Below are 25,675 nucleotides of genomic sequence, written 5' to 3' on the forward strand. Positions count from 1 at the left end.
ATTACATTTTTTTTTTCTTTTTTTTCTTTATTTAAAATAGAAAATTTAAAGGCTTTGGAACTCCAATGAACAAGCAAGCAGAGTGAAGTTCAAAAAGCCAATGATTTCAATTCTTTAATCAAAGCATCTAAATCGGAATAGGACGATCCATTCTCTGCAACGGCTCTCTTCGCCATCTCTCCCAGTTCTTTAGCTCTGTTTCTCATCTTCTCTGCTTCTTCACCCTCCATTACTCTCCTTATCGCCTTCTCCACAGCTTCTCCTTTAACGAAATCTCCCACAATTCTCACCCATTTCTGAGTCCCAACAGCCACTCCAATTTTCAACACCTCTGTTACTAATTTCTCGTTGTAAAACTGCTCCCCTGCCACCGGCCACGTCACCATCGGAACGCCGGCAGCCACCCCTTCCAGCGTCGAATTCCACCCGGAGTGTGTCACGAATCCACCCACCGCCGGATGATCCAATATCAGAACTTGCGGCGCCCATCCTCTTATAATCAACTGTTAAGAATGAGAAATAGAAATAGAATTGGGATCGAAAGTATGATCTTCATTCATGTTTACCACGTTTAAATAGGATACAAACTATCAACTAATACCTACAAATAGAAAAAATATATATCTAACTAAATCTGGTAAATAAATAAAATATACGGTTAATCAAATCTATACTAACAACTCCCTAAATATGTGAGATATATTCTAACTAATTATCACCGCAAAATATCCTCTTAATACTCCCCCTCAAGTTGGAGAGTGTATGTCGATCACACCCAACTTGTCCTTCAAAAAGTCAAATTGCTGTCTTCCCAAAGCTTTAGTAAAAACATCTGCCAATTGCATTTTGGTCGAAACATAACACGGTTTGATGATTCCAGCTTGTAACTTTTCTCGAACTATATGACAATCTATTTCAATGTGTTTCGTACGTTCATGAAAAACTGGATTGGCTGCTATATGTAATGCTGCTTGATTATCACAATATAATAATGCTGGTTCGGACAGTGGAACATTCAAGTCTTGAAGAATGTATCTTAACCAAGTTAACTCTAAACAAGTATTTGCCATAGCTCGATACTCGGCTTCTGCTGATGATCTGGACACATTAGTCTGCTTTTTAGACTTCCAAGAAATAATTGAATTTCCGAGGAAAATGCAGAACCCAGAAATAGATCGTCTGGAAGTTCGACAACCACCCCAGTCAGAATCGCAATATGCCTGTAATCTTAAATTGTTTTCAGATGGCAGTAGAAGTCCTTGACCAGGAGTGCCTTTGATGTACCTCAGAACTCGAAGAGCTGCCTCCCAATGTGGTTTTCTTGGTTCATGCATAAATTGGCTAAGCATACGAACTGAATAAGCTATGTCAGGCCTAGTGACGGTCAAATATATTAATCTGCCAATCAACCGTCTGTATTTACTTGGATCATTCAACTTCTCTCCTTCAGTTAAAGAAAGTTTCAGATTTTGCTCCATAGGAAATTTGTCTGGACGTGCTCCTGTAAGACCTGTGTCTTGAAGTATGTCTAGAGCATACTTCCTTTGAGACATAAAAATTCCTTTTCTAGATCGAGAAAATTCAATGCCTAGAAAATATTTCAAATTTCCTAAATCTTTGATAAGAAATTTCTGGAGTAAACTAGTCTTGAGATATTGAATTTCTTCGAGATCATTGCCTGTCAACAGAATATCATCAACATAGATTAGAACTGCAGTGAAAGAAGTACCTTTACTCTTAGTAAACAAAGAGTAATCTGCTTTGGACTGAGTGTAGCCTGCATTTTGTATAGTTGTAGAAAATATGGAGAACCAATTGCGAGAAGCCTGTTTTAATCCATAAAGAGATTTATGGAGCCGACATACTGTATTCTCCCCCTGTCGGCGAAGACCTGGTGGTAAAGACATATAAACTTCCTCGTCTAGATTACCATGGAGAAAGGCATTTTGAACATCCAACTGATGGGTGAACCATTTTCGAGCAGCAGCAACAGTGAGTAAGCAACGAAGTGTAGTAAGTTTCGCTGTAGGGGAAAATGTTTCTGTGTAATCAATACCTTCAACCTGAGTGTATCCCTTTGCTACTAGTCGAGCTTTATAACGTTCAACAGAACCATCAGAGTTGTATTTAATTTTGTACACCCAACGACAACCAATAGCTTTATGACCAAGTGGTAGAGGAACGAGAGACCATGTATGATTACGTTCCAAAGCTGCAATTTCATCATTCATAGCCTGCTGCCATAACGGGTCGCCAACTGCCTCGTCATAGGTTTTAGGTTCTGTCTGGGATGTAATAAGAGCTAGAAAAGCACGTTGAGTAGGAGAAAAACGAGAGAATGAAAGGTAATGATGAAGGGGATACCTGGTGCCAGTGCCGGGACTTGAGCTAGAGGTTAAATGATTGGCTCCAGAAGACATCTCATAATCCTTATGCCAAGCTGGAGGCTGTTTAGTACGAGTAGAACGTCGAAGTGGAGCTGATGTATCAGGTGGGATAGGATTGGAATTAGTGGGCGAATCTGGAGAAGGTGGAGGAGACGACGGAGTAGGAGGTGAAGGAATAGAAGGTGGAGGATGGATGTTTGAGTAGGATGGATCATGAAGTGGTACAACAGGAGTCGAAGGAGCTAATGTCGAAGTTTGTGAAGCTGATGAAAAAGGAAAATCATCTTCACAAAATTTGACATCACGGCTGATAAAGAATTTGTGAGATTGCATGTCATACAACTTGTAACCTTTATGACCACAAGGATATCCTACGAAAACACAAGGAGTTGCCCTAGGTTCAAATTTTTGCTTAGGATGTACTATAGTTGCATAACATTTACAACCAAAAACTTTAAGATGATGAAATGTAGGTGGTCGTTTGTAGAGTGCTTCAAAGGGTGTCTTGTTAGATAATAATGGTGATGGCGTTCTATTTATAAGATAAACAGCCGTTAAAATGCACTCTCCCCAAAAATTAAGTGGAACCTGTGACTGAAAAAGAAGAGACCTAGCTACATTTAGGATATGGCGATGCTTGCGTTCTACGACTCCATTTTGTTGTGGAGTATAGACACAAGTGCGCTGAAATTCAATACCACAAGAAGTAAAGAATGGTTGCAAAGATAGGAACTCAGTCCCATTGTCTGATCGAACTATCTTGATAGTAGTATGAAATTGAGTTTGAACGAATTTAACAAAGTTCATTAACAAATGATGTACTTCTGACTTATGTTGCATTAAAAAAACCCAAGTACATCGAGTAAAATCATCAACAATAGTGAGAAAAAAACGCAAACCAGAATGGGTAGGAATTTTATGTGGTCCCCAAACATCACAATGTATCAGATCAAAAGCAGAATGGGTTGTTATTGAACTTCTTGGGAAAGACAACCTAGTTTGTTTTGCTAACGGGCAGATACTACAATTATGAGAATAACTCGCATTATTAAGATGCAATTGATCAGCTAGAAATTTAAAACGAGAAAAGGAAGGATGACCTAGGCGTAAATGCCACAAATCAGATGACTGAGATACTTGATGAGCTGAAGATTTGATTGGAGATGAAGAAATATGATAGAGACCTCCAAATTGTTTACCCGAGCCAATCATCTTCCCCGTAGCCAAGTCCTGCATAACACAAGAATCAGGATAGAAGGTGACATAACATTTCAAGTTATTGGTAAGTTTGCTGATCGACATTAGGTTTAAATTGAATGAAGGCACACATAAAACGTTGTTTAATTGAAGGTTAGGGCTAAGAGAAATATTGCCAGTATGTGACACACGTGCTGTCTCTCCATTAGGCAAATTTATTGTAGACATGATGGCAGCCTTTGGTTCAGTCATAACAGAAGATTTTGATACTATATGATCCGTAGCTCCACTATCGAGAATCCATGAATTAGAACTCGCAGAGTTAATAGATAATGTAGATATGGGAAGCAAACCTGCAACATTGACGTGATTGTCGGAATTACCAGAAGGGTGATGATTGATTGCAGATAAGGCTTGTGCTATCTGTCGTAATTGCTCAGAAGAAAAATTTGGAATGGAATTAGGTGACTGTTCTTCTGTATTCAACTGTGAAACATCGGCCATATTTGCAGATGATCGATATCCACGGTTATTGTGTTGATTGTCTTGTCTTGTCCTTCCAGAATTATTTTTCTGTCGACACCGATCTTCTGTATGGCCCCTTCTATCACAAAAGTTACAGTGAAACTTAAGAATTCGACACTCATTGATTGTATGACCACTTTTATTGCAGTGTTCACACAATTTGTCCTTGGCGAATTTTGAATATATTGTTTTCTTTTGCACTGCTGATGCAATCGAGATTTTCTCAGTAGGTTCGGAAGTTACCTGACGCTGCATCTCTTCTTGTACAAGTAATGAATAGGCTTGCCTCACATTAGGTAATGGAGACATCATCAATATGTTAGATCTCACCGTTTTATAAGACTGATTGAGCCCCATGAGCAATTGCATCAACTTGTCTTCTTCGCGTTGATCAATATGTATTTGACGTTGATTACAGGTAAATGGTGTGCGGTACGCTTCCAGTTCATCCCAGAGTGCTTTGAGCTTGGTGAAATATGTTGACAGTGCCATGGTTCCTTGTGACATCGTTGCTATCGAGTTTTGTATTTGAAAAATTGCTGGAGCATTCTTTTGTGAGAATTGATCGTGAAGATCAACCCACACTTGATGAGCTGTCTTGGCGTGAATAATGCCTTTAGCGATATCTGCTTCAACGGAATGAGTTAACCAAGATATTATCATACTGTTGCACTGATTCCAGAGTTCGAATTCGGTTGAATTTGCATCTTGGGACGGTTCCTCAATTGTGCCATCAATGAAGCCAATTTTCTTCTTGGCAATAAGAGCATGCATAACTGATTTACTCCAGGATTGGTAATTTGCTCCATTTAATTTGATTGGAACAAGTGAATATCCTGGCTGATCAGAGTGATGAATATAGTACGGATGTGTTAAATCAACATCCGAAATTTTGAAGCTGGATTTGGCTGATTCCGCCATAAAGGAAATTTTGATATTTAAGAACACCAAGATCGGTGCTCTGGTACCATGTTAAGAATGAGAAATAGAAATAGAATTGGGATCGAAAGTATGATCTTCATTCATGTTTACCACGTTTAAATAGGATACAAACTATCAACTAATACCTACAAATAGAAAAAATATATATCTAACTAAATCTGGTAAATAAATAAAATATAAGGTTAATCAAATCTATACTAACAACTCCCTAAATATGTGAGATATATTCTAACTAATTATCACCGCAAAATATCCTCTTAATATCAACCCTTTTCCTTCCATCCTCTGTTCGAACCCCTCCGGCAGCCATTTTTTATCCTCTTCCTTGTCTTCTCCGTTCACTTTCCGGACAACCCATATGAAATATTTCCCAGAAGTTTCAAGCCCATTTGCAATCTCCCTCAGCTGATCGGAGCTGAATTTCGTCATACTTCCAAAACACACATACACAACCGAATTGGGTTTTTTGGAGTCAAGCCATTTCAAGCACTCGTGTTCATCAATGGCGGATTCCTTTCCTCTCTGAGATTTTTCTTCAATTTCCTGATTGCACAACGAAAGTGGACCAATATGCCACGCCTTTCGTCCCAACACATTTCTATAGCAATCAGCATACTCTGCTTCCAGCTCGTAAAAACTGTTCATAACAACCCCATAAGACGTGGACTCTGCCTCTTGAGCCCTTTTCAAAAAATCGCTTGAATCATTTTTGATATCCTCTCGCATGGTCTCGTGGAGTTTCAATTTCGTGAAAGAAATCTCCCCGGGGAGATGAGGAATGAGAAAAGGCTCTGTATCGGACGAAACATGGTTATGAGGCTGGTGAATCCTCACGAACTCCATAGCACAGAACGGGAAAAAACCAATGCCATGGAAGCCCAGCTTGGGGATGCCAAATTTAGCAGCGACATTGTTGACCCAAGGGAAGAAAATATCGGCGACGATGCAATGGGGGCGGTGTTCCATTACAGCCTCCTCAAATGGGGTTTGGAGCAAATTCAAAGCAGAGATGAATTTGGGTAATATGGCGGGACCGATAACAGAGTCGCCATTTTCACAACCTTCCGGCAGACCCACTTCGGCAGAGGGGAATTTGAGGATGAGAAGATGAATGTTTGAAACAGAGAGGGATTTGGAAGTGTGGATTGAGTTAGAGATGGCGATGGAATTAAGAGGGGTCGTGACGACGGTGACCTTGACGCCGCGAGCTGCAAGCAACTTGGCCATGTCGACCATGGGAATCATGTGTCCGCTAGCCATCAAAGGGAACAAGAACATGTGGAGCTGAGTACCCATTTTGATGCCTGTGGAAATGATAGAAATGAAGGGGAAAAGTTGCAGAAAAAAATGAAGAGGAAAGTGGACATATATATTGAAGCTATGATCGTGATGTTCTTCCTTTTTTTCTTTTTTTTCTCTTATTAATAATAATAGAGATATTCTATTTTCTTAATCGTGGCGTCCTAATATTGACACGCTTACAACCCGCCTTAATGAAATACTAAGTTTGTAGCTTCAACAGACCTTTTAAGATATTAGTCTTGTCCAACTGAACATCACTTGTATGCAGAACCCAAGCTTGTTTGGCCACACACTCTCTACTCGAGTGCTTGTTCAATCATCTACAAGACAACCAACTTACTCCTACACTAGACTAAGTCATCCAACTCAATCTTGTCTCTACTCAGGACCTCACATCCAACATCATCTTAGTTTCATATCAGCATGACCCATATGTCTTAACGTCATCCCATGTCTACTCAGTCATGCTATAAAAAATAGGTCCACATGTCCTTCATAATCTCGAGACATCACGAACATCTATCCATCCATCCCTTTCATGCCCATGTCATGTCATTTACATATACCGTATCGAATAGTGGGTGCAAAATCCAACCTCCGACACATGGGCTGGCACATTACCAGCACACCTGTGTCCAGCAAAATTCATTTTAACCTCATGTCATTAACTTACACGTGTATCCCAATAATTTGTTCTTTAATTTCTCATCGATTAGTGTATGGGCAAATATTAAAATTTGTATTAATATGATATAATTTAATTGTAAAAATATATGTATTTATTTAAGGTTGTTTTATAATATAATATTTTTAGAACAAAAATGGTTGAAATAGCCGACTAAGACACGTGATATTGTCCCTTGGTCTACACGAAATAATAAATTTTAGAATTTTATGACATTATTAATTTTTAATGTCACAATTCAAAGCATCTAAATAAGCTATACAAAATTATTTTGTCTTTGATGTCATAGCTTTTTTTAATTCAAAGTCTATATATTATTGATATTTTAAAATTTGAAATTATCTATATTTATAATTAATCATCGTATTTAGATTAATCTTTGGTTAGGTTAAACATCAATTGTCTCCCCAAATTAAAATCATCAACATTAACCTAATTTACTTTAACGTAGGACCACTCTTGAATTGATCAACATATTGTTGGGTCTAAATTCTAATATTATTTAAATGAGCCAATAATACATTATTCTATATATATATATTTTACATTTGTGAATTTATTCATTAATTAAATTTATTTGTGATGTGTGAAAATCACACTAAGGGGAGTAAGATTCAGATAAGCTTGTTGATAGAATATTTTAAGACAAGAACATTGTTTGAGATTCAAATCACTCCACAAGTAGGATTGATCATGTCAAGCTTGAATGATTCTACATGCAACCTAAACTCTATAGAATTGCAAAGAAACTTAGTCATTGCTAAAGGAAGCACAAATGCTTTTACAAATACAACGTACATAGCTTTATATAGCATCAAAATGAAACTATTAAAAGCATTCTAATAGTTGTTACATTCATACTTAATGACCATAATTAACTATTATGTAACTATAACTTAAAGTAAATAAAGAGGTTTAAAATACATTAATAAAATACAATAACTCTAAATTATTCTAAATTGTAATCCACCCAAAATTTATAACATGAAACTTCATTCTTCTCCGATGTGGCATGAATTGAAATATTTTTTTGATAATTTCAACAATATTTTCTTCACATCTTCGTTGAAGTATATTGTATGATTGATGTCTCTTGGTTCATATCAATTTGTCTGTTAAACTTTATTTTATTAAAATTAATAAGTTAGAATTCAATTATAATATATATATATATATATATATATATATATCCTTTTATTATTATTATTATTTTGAGTTGACTGACTGTGTTAACCAAAGACATAAATATAAAATTAATTTGAGTAAAGGTCAAATTTGATGACGTAAGCAATTATGTCACGCCAAGTAGGCTGACCAATGACTGAGGTCTTGGAAGTAGAGGAGTGAATAAATAAATTTGAAAAATCTTAAACTTGAGAGCCACGTATTCGTCATCTCCAAGTTATATATATATAATTGATCCGGTTGAATAATTTATAAATTAAATTAAAGCTAAAATAGAAATTTTATTTTTTTTAATTCGAATATGTGGATGAATGATTATTTATAGCTTGAAAATAAACCATAATTAACTAAAATGGTCATAAGGATTAACTCATTCTAACTAAATTACAGATAAATAATTTAAAAATACAATAAAACCTTCTTTAATCTAAATCATCTATGACATAATTAAAACACCTTATTTCGTATCATGCCACTTTACCATTAGAACGTTGGCTACCCCTTCCAGCGTCGAATTCCACCGAGAGTGTGTTACAAATCCATCCACTACTAGATGATCCAATATCAGAACTTGTGACGTTTATCATATTATAACCAGCCCTTTTCCTTCCATCCTCTGTTCGAGTCCTTCTGGTACACACTTTTGGTCCTCTTCTTACCCTTTTGGTTTCTTTACGATCCATATGAAATCTTTCCCAGAAGCTTCAAGCTCATTTGCAATCTCCTTCGGCGGGTCATTTTCATGTAGTTTGAGCATTCTGAAATAATAATATAGTCATCCTCGTAATCAATATGTTCTTCTATCATTGTCACGAGCACTAGTACATCTTCTTATATGACACATATTGCCTCTACATCTCATTCCTCCTCCATCTCCATGTTAGAGGATGAACTCTACCTGGTCGTATAGTTCCTTAGTGGTTTATTCATATGTCACCAATTTTGTATCTACATTTGGTAGATGACTTATTGGTGCTCTTTCACTTGCTTCTTATTCACTCTGTAATGTAATTCCTCCCATTTGTTTAGTCATGGCTTGTGATTACTCCCATTTGTTTAGCCACGACTTCTTGACTTAGTAACAAATTACATCGCTAACAAATTTTCAAACTTAACAAGTGATGGTTGATCTGATGATCCTTGTATAGTAATACGAAGCTTCTATATTCTGGCTGCAATCCGTGGATAAGGATCCTCTTCATTCGAGCTTCTCCAATTGCAGACTTTGAATCTAGTTCAGTAATCTCTCAGCAGATTGACTTAACCCTGTGAAAGTATTGAGCAATTGTCATGTTATGTTGTACAATTGATTACAACTCGTTCTCCAGAAGTTGTAGCCTCGTATCATTCTTCCTTGAGAATAACATCACGAACGTGTCCCATGTTTCTTTTGGCATCTTGTCATCTTAAATGTACTCTAACAACTCTTCTTCAATTGTGGTTTTCAAGGCAAACATTGTTTTGTCTAATTTGATTCTCTGTTAGAATCTTCCTCTAGCGGCGTAGTTTCACTCCTGCCAACGATCTCCCAAATGTCATGTTTTTGTAAATAAGACATCGTGCATGTTGTTCACTTATTGTAGTTGTTGTTGTTGTTGAGTTTCTTAATTCCTCCAACAATTTGGAAATCACCGTTTGTAAGACCTCAATAATACCAAACAAGCCTTTTTGACACAAAATTTGGAGAGTAACCGACTACTCACAACACAAATGAACTCTCTCACTAATAATCTCAAGAAATCATTTCTAACGTGGAAGATCAGACAACGCTGCAACCACAAAGCATACTAAGAATTCCAAAAGATCAGACAACCTACACCAACCTCGCTCCGATAGACTCATACAATTATTAAGCTTGACCTTGTTGATTTTATATATGTTTAGTTATTCAAGAAATATTCCGATAGCCAAGTAAAAAAAACAAGGGATGGAAAAAGCTTTAAAATAAATATTATGAATCATGGCTTCCATAGGCTATTGGTCACAATCTACGGTGCAATTCTGTCCCTAAAAAAGTTATCGAAAACTATGACTAATTTAAGCGAGGGAGTAATTCATAAGTATACTAAGAAAATAGTAGGTTGTGACCCTCATATGTCAATAGGCATGACGGAGACCTTCTGGTACACATCCGGCCATGTGAGGGTCAAGTAGACAAGCGTTGTGATGAAACTAGGAGGACAATGGTTCATATAACACACTAAAAAAAAAAAAGTGCATTGAAGCGAAGACAAGACATAAGCAAGACTGACACAACAAGTATTCAATGGAAACCTGGTAATAAGCAAACTAAATAAACTTCAAAACGCGAACGATTTCATTTCTTTTATCAAAGCATCTAAATCGGAATAAGACGATCCATTTTCAGCAACGGCTCTCTTCGCCATCTCTCCCAATTCCTTAGCTCTGTTTCTCATCTCCTCTGCTTCTTCCCCCTCCATTACTCTCCTTATTGCCTTCTCCACAGCTTCACATTTGATGAGATCCCCCAAACTTCTCACCCAATTCTGAACCCCAACACCAACTCCTATTTTCAACACATCTGTCACTAGTTTCTCGTTCGAAAACTGCTCACCGGCCACCGGCCATGTCACCATCGGAACGCCGGCGGCTACCCCTTCCAGCGTCGAATTCCACCCGCAGTGTGTCACAAATCCACCCATCGCCGGATGATCCAATATCAGAACTTGCGGCGCCCATCCTCTTATAATCAACCCTTTTCCTTCCATCCTCTGTTCGAACCCCTCCGGCAGCCAATTTTGATTCTCTTCCTTGTCTTCTCCGTCCAATTTCGGGACAACCCATATGAAATCTTTCCCAGAAGCTTCAAGCCCATTTGCAATCTCCCTCAGCTGATCGGAGCTGAATTTCGTCATACTTCCAAAACACGCATACACAACCGAATTGGGTTTTTTGGAGTCAAGCCATTTCAAGCACTGGTGTTCATCAATGGCGGATTCCTTTCCTCTCTGAGTTTTTTCTTCAATTTCCTGATTGCACAACGAAAGTGGACCAATATGCCACGCCTTTCTTCCCAACACATTCCTATAGCAATCAGCATACTCTGCTTCCAGCTCGTAAAAACTGTTCACAACAACCCCATAAGACGTGGAATCCGACTCTTGGGCCCTCTTAAAAAACTCTGTTATATCATTTTTGACATCGTCCCGTATGAACACGGGGATTTTAGATTTCGTGTAAGTAATCTCCCCGGGAAGATGAGGAATGACAAACGGCTCTGTATCGGTGGAAACCTGGTTATAAGGCTTGTGAATCCTCAATAACTCCATAGCACAGAAGGAGAAAAAACAAGTACCATGGAAATTCAGCTTGGGGATGCCAAATTTAGTAGCAACGTCATTGACCCAAGTGAAGAAAATATCGGCGATGATGCAATGGGGGTGGTGTTCCATTACAGCCTCCTCAAATGGGGTTTGAAGCAAATTCGAAGCAGAGATAAATTTGGGAAACATAGCGGGGCTGACAATGGAGTCGCCTTTTTCAAACCCTTCTGGCATACCCACTTCGGCAGAGGGGAATTCGAGGTTGAGAAGATGAATATTGGAAGCAGAGGGGGATTTGGAAGTGTGGATTGAGTTAGAGATGGCTATGGAATTGAGAGTGGTCGTGATGACGGTGACCTTGACGCCGCGAGATGCAAGCAACTTGGCCATGTCGACCATGGGAATCATGTGTCCGCGCTCCATGAAAGGGAACAAGAACATGTGGAGCTGAGTGTCCATTTTGTTGCCTGTAGAAATGAAGAGGAAAAGTTGGAGAAGAAGAAGGTTGATGGAGAAGAAGAAGGTTGATGGAGAAGAAGAAGGTTGATGGAGAAGAAGAAGGTTGATGGAGAAGAAGAAGGTTGATGGAGAAGAAGAAGGTTGATGGAGAAGAAGAAGGTTGATGGAGAAGAAGAAGGGTATAGGGAAGTGGAGATTATATACAAGGGGCATGTAAGGAAATTTTAGGCCGAGATTGTGTTACCATGTAATGGACGTGGAGTAAACCATGGAAAAGAATTGAGTTATCGTGTAACGGATATGGAAGTAAATAATGGTAAAAGTTAATTAGGCCGACATGAAAGGAAATTTTAGGTTGTCTCGAGACTGTGTTACTATGGTGTGAGTAAATAATGGTAAAAGTTAAAACATTAAGCTGTAACCGCCATGTAAGGAAATTATGGTAAAAAGTAAAAATTAAGCAGGGAAATGAAAGTAAATTTTAGGTTGTCTAGAGATTATGTTACTATGTAAGGGACGTAAAAGTAAATAATGGTAAAAGTTAAAAGATTATGCTGTCGTTGACATGGAAGGAAATAATGGTAAAAGTTTAGATTAGGGACATGAAAGGTTAGGTAAAAGACGTGTAAGGAAATTGATTGTGTTATCGTGCAAGGGACCTTGGAAGGAAATAATAGAAAAAATTTGAGTTATTAGGTAAGGAACCATGGAAGTAAATGATGGAAAAGTTTCGAGTTATTAGGTAAGGAATATGGTAAAAGAAGAATAATGGAAAAGATTTGAGTTATTTGTAAGGACATGGAAGAAAATAGTCGAAAAGAACTGTAATTTCAAGTTGTCTCGAGGTTGAAGAAGCTTGAGCAAGTGGAGTGAGACACATGTTTGGAGTTTCGGTTCGTCCGGTTCGACTTCTTAAATATCCACCCTAACTTGAGTTTTATCATGAAGGGACATGGAAATAAATAACGAGAAGATCTTGAATTTCAAGTTGTCTCGAGGTTGAAGAAGCGTGAGCAAGTGGAGTGAGGCGCATGTTTTGAGTTCCATTATGTCCTATTCGACTATTAAATATGAACCCTAACTTGAGTTATCATGTATGAGATATGGAAAGAAATAATGGTAAAAGTTAAGGTTAGACGGTAAGGGACAATGAAAGGAAATTTCGAGCTGTCTCGAGGTTGTGTTATCATGTAAGGGACATGGAAGTAAATAATGGAAAAGATTTGAGTTATCATGCAAGAGACATGGAAGGAAATAATGAAAAAGATCTGGAATTTCAGGTTGTCTCGAGTTTTGAATTATCATGCAAAGAACATGGAAGGAAATAATGAAAAAGATTTGGAATTTTGGGCTGTCTCGAGGTTGAAGAAGTGTGAACAAGTAGAGTGAGGCGCATGTTTCGAGTTCCAGTTCGTCCTGTTCAACTCTTTAACTATCGACCCTAACTAATAAGATAAGGAATCAATACAAGGGGAATAAGATTCGGATTACCTTGTTGATCAAATATCTCAAGGCAAGAACATTGTTTGAGATTCGAATCACTCCACAAGCAAGATTGATCATGTCGAGCTTGAATGATTCTACATGCAATCTAAACTACATAGAATTGCAAAGAAACTTAGCCATTGGCTAAAGAAGAGCACAAATGCTTCTTTTTATATATATTTTCCAAGTCTACCTTACAAATACAACATACATGGCTTTATATAACCTCAAAAATGAAACTACTAAAGGTATTCCAAGAGTTGTAACATTCCTACTTTATGGCCATAATTAGCCATTATGTAAATGTAACCGAAATTAAATAAAAAGTCTTAAAATACAATAACTCTAAATTACTCTAAATTGTAACCCACCCAAAATTTACAACAATCAAACTTCATTCTTCTTCAATGTAGCATGAATTGAAACATCTTTTGATAATTTTGACAACCTTTTCTTCACATCTTCATTGAAGTATATTGTATGATTGATGTCTCTTGGTTCATATCACTAACTTTAGTTATCATTGTGAGGGACATGAAAGAAAATAATGGAAAAGATGTAGAATTTCAAGTTGTCTCAACGTTGAGTCATCCTGTAAAGGACATGAAAGGAAATAATGAAAAAGATATGAAATTTCAAGTTGTCTCGAGGAGGTTGAAGAAACATGTGCAAATGGGGTGAGGCACATGTTTCGAGTTCCAATTCGTCTCGTTTGACTCTAAATATCGACTCTAACTTTAGTTATCATGTAAGGGACATGAAAGGAAATAATGAAAAAGATCTAGAATTTAAGGCTATCTCAAGGTTGAAGAAGCACGAACAAGTGGAGTGAGGCGCATGTTTCGAGTTCCAATCCGTCCCTTTTGACTCCATAAATATCGATCGTAACTTAAGCTATCATGTAAGAGACATGGAAGAAAATAATGGAAAAGATTTAGAATTTCAAGTTGTCTGAAGGTTAAACAAGCGTGAGCCACTGGAGTGAGGTGCATATTTCGAGTTCCAATTCGTCCCGTTCAACGCCTTCCTTGTCCTTGTTCTATCAATATTCGCCTATAATAACCTTGATAATTATTAAATATAGGTCCAATTAAAAAAAAAATCGTGACGAAAATACCATATTGAAAGTTGTGAGTGGCCGGTCGAAGCTCCTAAATAAGTTTTTAGCTTATTATATATTTATACAAAACTAAATATAAATTTATTTATTAAATTAAATTTGATAAACTTTAAAAAAATAAAAATTAAATTAAATTAATAGAAAAAAAATTAAATAATTGTAATGGGCCAGGCTGAAGTCCGTCCACCACAACCCAACTTCACGTATTGGGCCATAGGCCTTACTTCTAGAGATTGGGCCACTCATCTAAACCCAAAAAGTGTTTTGGGCCTGGTTTTTTAGGTCAACCCGACCCAGTCGTGTTAGTCCATTGCTCAAATACTTTGTTTGTGGATAAATAACTGAAACAAATATTTGAAAATCTTACAAATTCCAACAATGGCGATGATTTCAATCCCCCCAAACCCTAATAACCATACTAAATAAACTTCAAAACGCCAATGATTTCAATTCCTTAATCAAAGCATCTACATTGGAATACGACGATCCATTTTCAAGAACAGCTCTCCTCGCCATCTCTCCCAATTCTCTAACTCTGTTTCTCATCTCCTCTGCTTCTTCACCCTCCATTACTCTCCTTATCGCCTTCCCCACAGCTTCCGCTTTGATGAAATCCCCCAAAATCCTCACCCATTTCTCAACCCCAACCCCAACTCCAATTCTCAACACCTCTGTCACTAATTTCTCGTTGTAAAACTGCTCCCCTGCCACCGGCCACGTCACCATCGGAACACCGCCGGCTATCCCTTCCAGCGTCGAATTCCACCCGCAGTGTGTCACAAATCCACCCACCGCCGGATGATCCAATATCAGAACTTGCGGCGCCCATCCTCTTATAATCAACCCTTTTCCTTCCATCCTCTGTTCGAACCCCTCCGGCAGCCAATTTTGATCCTCTTCCTTCTCTTCTCCGTTCACTTTCCGGACAACCCATATGAAATCTTTCCCAGAAGCTTCAAGCCCATTTGCAATCTCCCTCAGCTGATCGGAGCTGAATTTCGCCATACTTCCAAAACACACATACGCAACCGAATTGGGTTTTTTGGAGTCGAGCCATTTCAAGCACTCGTTCTCATCAATGGCGGATTCCTTTCCTCTATGAGCTTTTTCTTTAGTTTCCTGATTGCACAACGAAAGTGGACCAATATGCCACGCCTTTCTTCCCAACACATTTCTATAGCAATCAGCATACTCTGCTTCCAGCTCATAAAAACTGTTCATAACAGCTCCATAAGACGTTGAATCAGACTCTTGGGCTCTCTTAAAAAAATCTGTTACATCACTTTTGATATCCTCCCGCATGAAGTCGGGGAGTTTCAATTTCGTGAAAGAAATCTCCCCGGGAAGATAAGGAATTTGAAAAGGCTCCGTATCGGACGAAACTTGGTTATAAGGCTGGTGAATCCTCACGAACTCCATAGCACAGAACGAGAAAAAGCAAGTGCCATGGAAGCTCAGCTTGGGGATACCAAATTTAGCAGCGACATCGTTGACCCAAGGGAAGAGAATATCGGCGACAATGCAATGGGGGCGGTGTTCCATTACAGCCTCTTCAAATTGGGTTTGAAGCAAATTCAAAGCTTTGATGAATTTGGGAAACATGGCGGGAGCGATAACGGAGTCGCCATTTTCACAACCTTCCGGCAGACCCACTTCGGCAGTGGGGAATTTGAGGATGAGAAGATGAATGTTTGAAACAGAGAGGGATTTGGAAGTGTGGATTGAGTTAGAGATGGCGATGGAATTAAGAGGGGTCGTGACGACGGTGACCTTGACGCCGCGAGCTGCAAGCAACTTGGCCATGTCGACCATGGGAATCATGTGTCCGCGCGCCATGAAAGGGAATAAGAACATGTGGAGCTGAGTGCCCATTTTGTCGCCTGTAGAAATGAAGACGAAAAGTTGTAGAAGAAGAAGGTAGATGGAGAATATATATATATATAACTGATGTCATAGCTTTCCTTTAAAAAATTAAGAAACTGAAAATAAATAAATAAATTTCTTATTATTTTCTATTACATCCACGTGATTTTTATTTTTATTTATTATTTTTTTTTTTTTTACAAAAACAAACATTTAATATTGAAATTTGGATTTATATAGGGTAACAACACTCATTATATAAAATAGTGGTTAAAAAATAACTATAATATAGAAAAATTGGATATAAGTTAAATGAAGGTAGAAAAATGATAATTATTTGATTAATTCTAATGATAATTAAAAAAATAATCAATAATTAGAATGGAAATAAAACTCCAATACAATTATCTGACATTAAATCTACGTTTTTGTTATATTATAAAAAATTAATAATATAATATACAAGAAACATAATTTTACCGAGATGAATATAATTTAAACGATAATTAAAAAAATAATCAATAATGGAAGTACGTTTTTGTTAGTCAATTTGGTGAAATATTAAAAAAAGAAAATTCCTTATCATTATTTTTTATTTATTTAGTTATTGAAAAGCCAACATTATTATTTTATTAAATGTCAAATGTAATGACGTAAGCGATTGCGTCACCAGCCACGCAGGCTGTCAGATGCTGAGGTGTTTGGAGTAGAGCAGTTGACAAATAAAGTTGAAAATCCAAAACTTGAGGACCACGGACGCGTCATCCCAAGTTTTATACATTATATAAATAATAATAATAATAATTTATTTGACAAGATACCTAATTTTTTTAAAATTCGGTAGCTTTTATATATATATATATGAAGCATGTGATTAGGAGCTCGGATAATAGACATACGTGAACGGATTTATACTATAGCAACCGTGAATGCATTTAAGATATAAGCATGTTAGAAATTATGATATTGTTGGTTGTCTTTTGCTACATCAAAAAATTGTTCTCAAACCAAACTTGAACACATACTCAGTGTTTGACATTCGAGTATCGTGATATCTTGCACAGTTAGCATCACGATATCCAACTAGCTTGTAGTCTTACTTTTCTTTTTTTTTTTTTTTTTTTTGNATCGATTGTACTTTTGACAAATCGCAAGATCTGTCGAGTCGCATCTAAATGAAGCTTTTTTGAACTTTGCATGTATTGACTAATGACTCCAACTTCATTTTCAAAATTCATTTGGTTTGTTCATGTAGATCTCTCGGTCCAACTCTCCATGCAAGAAAACATTCTTCATATCCATCTGCCATAATTACAAATCTTTATTTATCACAAGATTGGAGGAACTTGCACGATAATGATCTTCGCCACTGAACTAAATGTTTCATCATAGTCTAGTTCATATTGTCGAGAGAAGCTTTGAGCTACAGTCCGAGCTTTGTATCTCACGATTAATCCATCCGGGGTACACTTTATTTTGTAAATCCACTTGCAAAAGATGGATTTGATATCTCATGGTCTTGACACTTGTTCTCAAGTTTGATTTTGCTTCAAGACTATAATTTATTCCTCCATTGCCTGTTGTCAAGCGGTATTTTGTGATGTTTCTTCCTACGTCTCTAGACCTTTAACCTCATCTTTTATAATGGCTATATTGATATACTTTGGATTCGGCTTTTGGATTCTTTCTGACCGTTTGAGTTGTTGAGGTGTCATTTCCTTTTCACTAGGTTAGCTTCACTTGATTTAATCACTACTTGTTCACCAACATCAGTGTCACTTGGATCTTTAGGCGCATCAACACTTAAGAAAATGTGTACAATTTGTTCCCCGCTTTCTATGGTAGAATTTCTTCAATGTTAGCCAAGTTTGATGATACTTCCTTCTCCAAGAGCCACCCAGCTTCCATTGTGTCACTCTGATCGTCAATAATGAGGTTTGAGCATCCTAAAACAATGATCCAGTCGTCCTCGTATTAGATATGTTCTCTCATCATTGTCTTAAGCGCTAGTTCTTCTTCTTCTATGACACATATTACCTCGGCATCTCATTCCTCCTTCATCTCCATGTTGAAAGATTACACATTGCTTTCGACAAACTTTTTTCTGGCATACCCACTAGGGTGAGAAGGTGAATGTTCGAAGCCGAGAGGGATTTGGAAATGGAACTGGAAAGGGTCGTGAAGATGGTGACCTTAACGCCACGAGCTGCGAGCAGCTTGGCTATGTCGACCATGGGAATCATGTGTCCGCGCTCCATGAAAGGGAATAAGAAAAGTAGATGGAGAAGAGAGGTAGAGGGAAGTGGAAATATATAATATAGCAAATAAACAAATATTAAATAAAATAGTGGTTAAAAAATAATTATAATATATAAAAAATTGAATAACTTAATGAGTAATTACATGTAATTATATATAATTAACATATAAGTTAATTGATAATTATGTGATTAATACACATAAAAGCTTTTATTTTTTTGTACAAATAATTTCTTGTGTTATTTTTATTTGTAAGGGATATTAGGGATAAAAGTTAAGATTAGACTGTTGTGATAAAAGTCACATGCCCTAAACTTAGCCATGTCAATAAAAATTGTGAGCCTCGAAAGCGTAATAAAAAGTGACTAAGTGTCGAACAAAGTGTGTACTTTGTTCAATGGCTCTAGAGAAAGGAGTAGAGACAAAATTAAGAGGAGGCTGTTCGAGGGCTCTATAGGCCTCAGGGGAGGCTCTATAGTGTACTTTGTTTGAGGGGAGGATTGTCGTGGGTTGTTGAGAAGGAATCCCACATGGAATATTCATTTGGCACATTTGGTACCAGTTCTTTTATGAAAGTCCAAAATAAAGTCACGAGAGATCGACAATTAAATTTTAATATAATCAAAATCACTTAAAAATAATAATTTCTCCTAAACTCCAAATTAATAATAATATTACTTTTTGGTTTTAATAGAAACAATTCCCAATTTTTTTCTCTAAAATAATCATACAATATTCTAAAAAAGTAAATATAAATTTATTTATTAAATTAAATTAATGGAAAAATAAATAAATAAATAGTTGTCATGGGCCATGCTGAAGTCCGTCCACCTCAACCCAAGTTCATGTGTTGGGCCATAGGCCTAATTTCTAGAGATTGGGTCACTCATCTAAACCCATTGGGCCTGCATTTTAGGTCAATTCGGCCCAGTTGTGGAGGCCTTAAAAATAGTATTTGCCGTTGGTTTATTGTTGATATATAAAAAAAAAAAATACATTATAAAATTTTAAAATATACATATGAAAATAAATAAATTTTTTAATTATTTTCACATTTATAATTTTTAAAGATATAATATAATTCCTATAAAACTTATGAGAAGAATCATATTCTTCATAGTAGAATTCATATGCCACTCTTTTAAAGCTTCATTTTTCTAATATTCTTATAAAAGCACAGAGATTCTTAAACATATAAAGGAACTCGAAAAGAGGAAGAAGACAAAAATTTGTTCGATTTGCTGTGTGTCATGATCCATGGTGCGATTGTGTCCTCGAAAAAATTATCGAAGACGATGACTAGTTTAAATGAGGGAAAATGTCACAATCATACTAAGAAGAGAGTAGGTTGTGATTCTCACATGTTTATAGATAAGGTGGAGACGGTCAAGTGGTGGCCATTTAGTCTAGTGAGGGTCATGATAGACAAGTGTGATGATGCAATCGAGAAGGACAATGCATCACCAAGCAAAACGTGCATTGAAGCCAAGATAAGGTATAAGCAAGATGGAGGCAACAAGTAGACAAGAAGGTCAAAGATAGGCTTGATGAGGGTTGGGTAGGGTCCTATGCCTTAACCTCGAAAGTTGGGGTTCTGGAAGGAGTTTGGACATGCGGCTCTTGAGTTAAGTCCGTCCATATGAAAGATGGAAGCTCGTCAAATTTGGTGTCAATTGGACTCTGTATGGATGTTCCATGAGACTGTATGACCATTCGCCCAAATCATGTCTACTCCTGCCACACAAAAAATGTCTTATAATGTAGTATGAGAGAGACATGGTGTCATCTCTCCAATACCCGTGGGCTATGGCTCAAGTGGGCTATCCTGTGGCACATATGCGTCACAATATGGGCGAGCATTGCAATGGAATCTCAAGCGATTTCTTTTGATTGAATTTTTTAAGGACAGTGTCGGACGACATAAGTGTGTTGATATATTGATACATTGGTCGATTCTCGATAGACACGTCTAAGCAAGCTACAATGGTCGAAGCCATCTCCAGGCTTAGAATGTCATCACGATAGGTAGGCCATGTTGTTTGAAATCAGGATCATGACTGGGATGCAACGTTGCTTATAGGAATGAAGATCATGACTGATATGGGCCTCTTTTTTATTTTTTATAATATATAGATATAAATATATACGTGCATGTATATCAAAATTAAGATATAATTATTTATTTCTTATTTTTTTACTTATTTAATCAATAAATAAATAAATATACTTTTTAAGTATGAAAAAGTGTATGGTAATATTAAAATTTAATTTTTTAGTAATTATGTAAAAATATATATTTTTATGAAATATTATTACATTTATTATTACATTTATTAGAATGTAATAAATTTAAATGTTTAAAATTTAATTTATTAAAATTTAGTCAATTCAGGTCCAAACAGGCCGCTGAATTTGGGGGTTGGAGTTTCAGGTTTTTTAGAGTTGGACCGGGGTGAGCCGGCCCGATGAATTGAAAAAACCAGAAGAAAAAAAGAAAAACGATGTACGGTGGCGATGAGCTTGAAAATGAAGACGCCGATTTAGGGTTTTTACGGACAGGGACCGGAGGTATATAAAGCGCAGAAGCATCGAAATCCATTTTCCATTCTTCAGTGCAGTTTCAGCTGCCCTCCAAATCGGAACCCTCTGATACCAATCTCGGTCTTGTTCTCCGCCGTCGGATCGCGGACTCCGACCATCTATCCCTTCTTTAGCCTTCCCTCTCCTCCACTATCATTTCGCCTTCGCAACAAACCCCAAAAACAAACTCTTGTTGTTGTTGTTGTTGTTGTTGTTGTTGTTGTTGTTAGGTATTTTACCCCCACAAAAATTCTTACAAAAACATTGTTCTTCTTCTTCTTACAAAATCAATTTCTTTTCCTTGTCGTGTAGGATTATCCCACCACCGTTCTTACATTTTTTCCTTTAATCTTGGTGTTACTGCTCGATTCTGAATAATAGAGGAGAGGGAAGCGAGTCAATGATCAAAAAATTCTAAAAAAATTTTGATAAACAAGAAAATAATAGAAAAAGTTTTCTCAGCATGGCTCAGGTTCCACCTCAACCTCAAGTTCCCAACTCCGGCGCCGACCCGGCTGCCAATGGAGGCGGAAATCAGCATGTGACGACGTCGTTGTATGTTGGAGATCTTGACGTGAACGTCACCGATTCCCAGCTTTATGATCTTTTTAATCAGGTGGGGCAGGTGGTTTCTGTTAGGGTTTGCAGGGATTTGACGACCCGTCGATCGCTTGGTTATGGCTATGTCAATTACAGCAACCCAGTGGATGGTTAGTCATGGCCTTATAATCTGTATTGCCTAATTGTTGTTCGTTCTGTCCTTTGAATATATGTGTTGACATATTGGGTCTTTGTTCCCGTTTTCTGTTTTGTTATGGAGTCTTTTTTTTGTACAGCCTCCTCCACATTTTACGAATTATGACCTCTTATTGCTTGCTTGATTTTGAGAAAAACACGGCATGTCTGCTTTTCTTGGCTTGTTGATGTCTTAATTATATTCATATGTGAGGAAACAATTCGTAAATAGTCTTTAATTTCATATTATTGATGCTGCAGGATTCTTGTTGTTAGCGAGATCTATGGTGGTTGAATCTGAATTGTTGTTTCTCGTTTCTTTGATTTTTAATTTGGATTATTCAGAAGTTCTTGTGATATGTTGATTGTAATGTTGGGTGCTGAAGGAATAGAAGATTTTTTGGTTTATTTGGTTGAATGAATATTATCACGTTCTTAACTTCTGCTTGGTTTTGTTTTCTCTTGTATCATTTGAAGAATTATGTGTTATTGTATCATTTTTCTTTCCTCCTCGACTTCATGTCAGCTTCAAGGGCATTGGATGTGCTAAACTTCACCCCTTTGAATGGGAATCCTATTAGAGTCATGTATTCGCATCGTGACCCTAGCATGCGGAAGAGTGGGTCTGGAAATATTTTTATCAAGGTAAGTACTGTAGCAAGATCTTTGTTTTCTTTTCTCAATGGCATGGTTGCTAGATGTTTTGACAACATGCTACTCTTAAATGATAGAACTTGGACAAGGCAATTGATCACAAAGCGTTGCACGATACATTCTCTGCATTTGGAAACATTCTCTCCTGCAAGGTTGCTACAGATTCGTCTGGGCAGTCTAAAGGCTTTGGTTTCGTACAATTTGATACTGAGGAAGCTGCCTTAAAAGCTATAGAGAAGTTGAATGGTATGCTGCTCAACGACAAGCAGGTGTTCGTGGGACCTTTCCTTCGCAAGCAAGAAAGAGAAAGTGTCAGTGAGAAAACAAAATTTAACAATGTTTTTGTTAAGAATTTAGCAGAAACTACATCTGAAGAAGATTTGAGGAATATGTTTGGGGAGTTTGGACCAATTACCAGCGTTGTGGTCATGAGGGATGGGGAAGGAAAATCAAAATGCTTTGGCTTTGTGAACTTTGAAAATGCAGACGATGCTGCTAGATCTGTTGATGCTCTCAATGGACACAAGGTTGATGGGAAAGAGTGGTACGTTGGAAAAGCCCAGAAGAAATCTGAAAGGGAAGTTGAACTGAAGAATCGATTTGAGCAGAGTGTAAAAGAAGCTGCTGACAAGTATCAAGGTGCAAACTTATATGTTAAGAATTTAGATGATACCATCGACGATGATAAACTGAAGGAGTTATTCTCTGCGTTTGGAACCATTACCTCATGCAAGGTTGTAAGGACTAACTATGTTTTGTAGTCTTAAATCCTCCAGTTGACTGTTAAGAAATGACTTGATCCTTTACGTACCTGCAGGTTATGCGTGATCCCAATGGACTGAGTAGAGGGTCTGGCTTTGTTGCGTTCTCAACTCCTGAAGAGGCTTCTAGAGCTGTGAGTTACATTATTGTGCACAAGAATATTGTTTAGATTATTCTTGATATATGGATGACTGTCGCATCACTGTTAATTATCCACGAAATTCTTCTCATCGATTTCTGTCATCTGATAGCTTGGAGAGATGAATGGAAGAATGATTGTGAGCAAACCTCTTTATGTGGCACTTGCACAGAGGAAGGAAGATAGAAGAGCTAGGTTGCAGGTATGTCTGTACTAATTATTTTGTTTTCAAGTGTGAAATAGTGCTGTTCTTTTTCATTTTCGAAACATTAAGACGTTTTCCTATGTTTATTTATCCGTTGACATTGTCCGTACTTTATCTATGTGCATCCTCAGGCACAGTTTTCCCAAATGCAGCCAATGGCAATGGCATCTTCAGTTGCTCCTCGTGGCATGCCGATGTATCCTCCAGGTGGTCCAGGAATCGGACAACAAATATTTTATGGACAAGCTCCACCTACTATTATTTCATCACAGGTAACTTATTTTTTTATCTCCAAAAAGAAACCTAGATCGTTGTGGTTTGCATTAAAACTATTATTTTCTTCGTCATATGTCTTGTTCAGTTGAAGGGGTTGTAAATTGTGACTGCATATTAATCATTCTTTGAATTCTTTCAGCCTGGCTTTGGTTATCAGCAGCAACTCATGCCTGGAATGAGGCCTGGTGGAGGTCCGATGCCAAATTTCTTTGTACCAATGGTTCAGCAGGGCCAGCAAGGGCAAAGATCTGGTGGAAGGCGAGCTGGTGCTATTCAGCAAACCCAGCAGCCTGTTCCAATGATGCAGCAGCAGGTTGGTGTTGTTTTTTCTGCCTTATTTTTTCCCTTCATGGCCATGATTGCTTGTTCTAATCAAGTCGCTAATGGCATATGTTTGTTTACCTAAAAGATGCTACCAAGAGGACGTGTCTACCGTTATCCTCCTGGGCGTGGACTGCCTGATCTTCCCATGCCTGGTGTTGCTGGAGGTATGTTCTCTGTTCCATATGAGATGGGTGGAATGCCACCGCGGGATGCTGTCCACCCTCAACCAGTTCCTGTTGGCGCTTTGGCTTCTGCCCTTGCAAATGCAACTCCAGACCAACAGAGAACGGTAATTTTGCTTTCGATGCACTCGCTACTAAACACATGAGCGTAGAAACTACAGATATGGGTTAAGATGGAAATTATATAACTTAGCCACTTTCTGATCCTGTTGGCTGGTCTCTGTTGTGTTTCATGTCATAACATGCTTGGTTTGGCTGGTTTCCAGATGCTTGGGGAAAACCTTTATCCACTTGTGGAACAGCTAGAGCCTGATAATGCGGCCAAGGTAACAGGCATGCTATTGGAAATGGACCAAACTGAGGTTCTGCACTTGCTCGAGTCACCGGAAGCTCTGAAGGCGAAGGTTGCCGAGGCCATGGAGGTTTTAAGAACTGTTGCTCAGCAGACGGGCAATGCAGCTGCTGATCAGTTGGCTTCATTATCCCTGACTGACAACCTTGATTCCTAAACTGAATGTTGCCCTTGTGTTTTTTAATGAGCTGCAAACCTTTCTTCTACTTGGTGCTTTTATTATTGACTTTGAGATGGGAAGTTCCAACTATTTTTGTTCGAACCGAGTGATTTCTATTACTGCTGGCAATGATTGTGGAACCTATGCTGCTAAGTTTTGATATGATGAAGCATGTTGCTTTCATTAACACTTCAAATGCACTATGGAAGTTCAAACTTACCTTTTATGAGTTTCGTTTGAATTGAATGCTTCAAATCTTACTCTTATGATTATAATATTATGTGTAAGTTGTTGATTGAGTCATATAGTCTTTAAATTAATAATTTCATCAAATGAAAGAAATATTGAAGTTTAGATTATGGTCATAGACTTAAGAGCAATGTTCTAGTCTACCTTTGTAACGGCTCAAATGTTGTAGACCCGTAATTTATAGGTCCTAGTTATTGTTCTTTTTTGACTTTCTTTAGAACCTTCCTTACAAATTTTTGATAATATCAACAATGATACGATGGGTCAAAACAGATTATTTGTTAGTTTTCGACCACTCCCTCACGTTTTAAAATTTAAAATTGTATAGATGATGATACTTAGCTTAGCAAACCAAAATAGACAA

The 25,675-nt window shown here is 37.4% G+C and overlaps 4 protein-coding genes across 6 annotated transcripts; 1 reads left to right on the forward strand and 3 right to left on the reverse strand.

Moving 5' to 3' along the window:
* Window positions 1-23: 23 nt before the first annotated feature.
* On the reverse strand, window positions 24-6,386 carry LOC111811269 (scopoletin glucosyltransferase-like). Of its 2 annotated transcripts, none has more exons than XM_023698038.1 (2): window positions 5,319-6,386; window positions 24-503 (listed from the first exon to the last, which is right to left on the reverse strand). In XM_023698038.1, the coding sequence occupies exons 1-2, from the start codon at window positions 6,345-6,347 to the stop codon at window positions 90-92; spliced, it is 1,443 nt and encodes a 480-aa protein (XP_023553806.1). In that variant the 5' UTR covers window positions 6,348-6,386; the 3' UTR covers window positions 24-89. The 2 variants fall into 2 exon arrangements, with proteins under 2 accessions (XP_023553806.1, XP_023553805.1); XM_023698037.1 differs by having other exon boundaries at window positions 24-498; window positions 5,314-6,372.
* A 3,853-nt stretch (window positions 6,387-10,239) lies between these two features.
* On the reverse strand, window positions 10,240-12,048 carry LOC111811271 (scopoletin glucosyltransferase-like). The gene has a single exon (XM_023698040.1). The coding sequence runs from the start codon at window positions 11,964-11,966 to the stop codon at window positions 10,524-10,526; it is 1,443 nt and encodes a 480-aa protein (XP_023553808.1). The 5' UTR covers window positions 11,967-12,048; the 3' UTR covers window positions 10,240-10,523.
* Window positions 12,049-14,881: 2,833 nt separating this feature from the next.
* On the reverse strand, window positions 14,882-16,464 carry LOC111811270 (scopoletin glucosyltransferase-like). The gene has a single exon (XM_023698039.1). The coding sequence runs from the start codon at window positions 16,441-16,443 to the stop codon at window positions 15,001-15,003; it is 1,443 nt and encodes a 480-aa protein (XP_023553807.1). The 5' UTR covers window positions 16,444-16,464; the 3' UTR covers window positions 14,882-15,000.
* A 4,812-nt stretch (window positions 16,465-21,276) lies between these two features.
* Window positions 21,277-25,202, forward strand: LOC111811258 (polyadenylate-binding protein 2-like). Of its 2 annotated transcripts, XM_023698022.1 has the most exons (10): window positions 21,277-21,503; window positions 21,586-21,983; window positions 22,535-22,653; window positions 22,740-23,396; window positions 23,480-23,557; window positions 23,676-23,765; window positions 23,900-24,040; window positions 24,184-24,357; window positions 24,454-24,657; window positions 24,817-25,202. In XM_023698022.1, exons 2-10 carry the CDS (start codon window positions 21,737-21,739, stop codon window positions 25,057-25,059), a joined length of 1,953 nt encoding a protein of 650 aa, XP_023553790.1. In that variant the 5' UTR covers window positions 21,277-21,503; window positions 21,586-21,736; the 3' UTR covers window positions 25,060-25,202. The 2 variants fall into 2 exon arrangements, with proteins under 2 accessions (XP_023553790.1, XP_023553789.1); XM_023698021.1 differs by having other exon boundaries at window positions 21,277-21,983.
* Window positions 25,203-25,675: the final 473 nt, after the last annotated feature.

This window comes from Cucurbita pepo, chromosome LG15, assembly GCF_002806865.2.
Source record: "Cucurbita pepo subsp. pepo cultivar mu-cu-16 chromosome LG15, ASM280686v2, whole genome shotgun sequence".
In the NCBI taxonomy this organism is placed as follows: domain Eukaryota; kingdom Viridiplantae; phylum Streptophyta; class Magnoliopsida; order Cucurbitales; family Cucurbitaceae; genus Cucurbita; species Cucurbita pepo.

Bases quoted from the DNA above. Each gene is read 5' to 3' on its own strand.
- LOC111811269 (XM_023698038.1), bottom strand. From the start codon at position 6,347: ATGGGTACTCAGCTCCACATGTTCTTGTTCCCTTTGATGGCTAGCGGA. The intron at 504-5,318 runs TTGATATTAAGA...CATTCTTAACAG, and splicing joins AGAGGATGGAAGGAAAAGGG to TTGATTATAAGAGGATGGGC.
- LOC111811270 (XM_023698039.1), bottom strand. From the start codon at position 16,443: ATGGGCACTCAGCTCCACATGTTCTTATTCCCTTTCATGGCGCGCGGA.
- LOC111811258 (XM_023698021.1), top strand. From the start codon at position 21,737: ATGGCTCAGGTTCCACCTCAACCTCAAGTTCCCAACTCCGGCGCCGAC. The intron at 23,558-23,675 runs GTGAGTTACATT...GTCATCTGATAG, and splicing joins CTGAAGAGGCTTCTAGAGCT to CTTGGAGAGATGAATGGAAG. The intron at 24,358-24,453 runs GTTGGTGTTGTT...TTTACCTAAAAG, and splicing joins TTCCAATGATGCAGCAGCAG to ATGCTACCAAGAGGACGTGT.
- LOC111811271 (XM_023698040.1), bottom strand. From the start codon at position 11,966: ATGGACACTCAGCTCCACATGTTCTTGTTCCCTTTCATGGAGCGCGGA.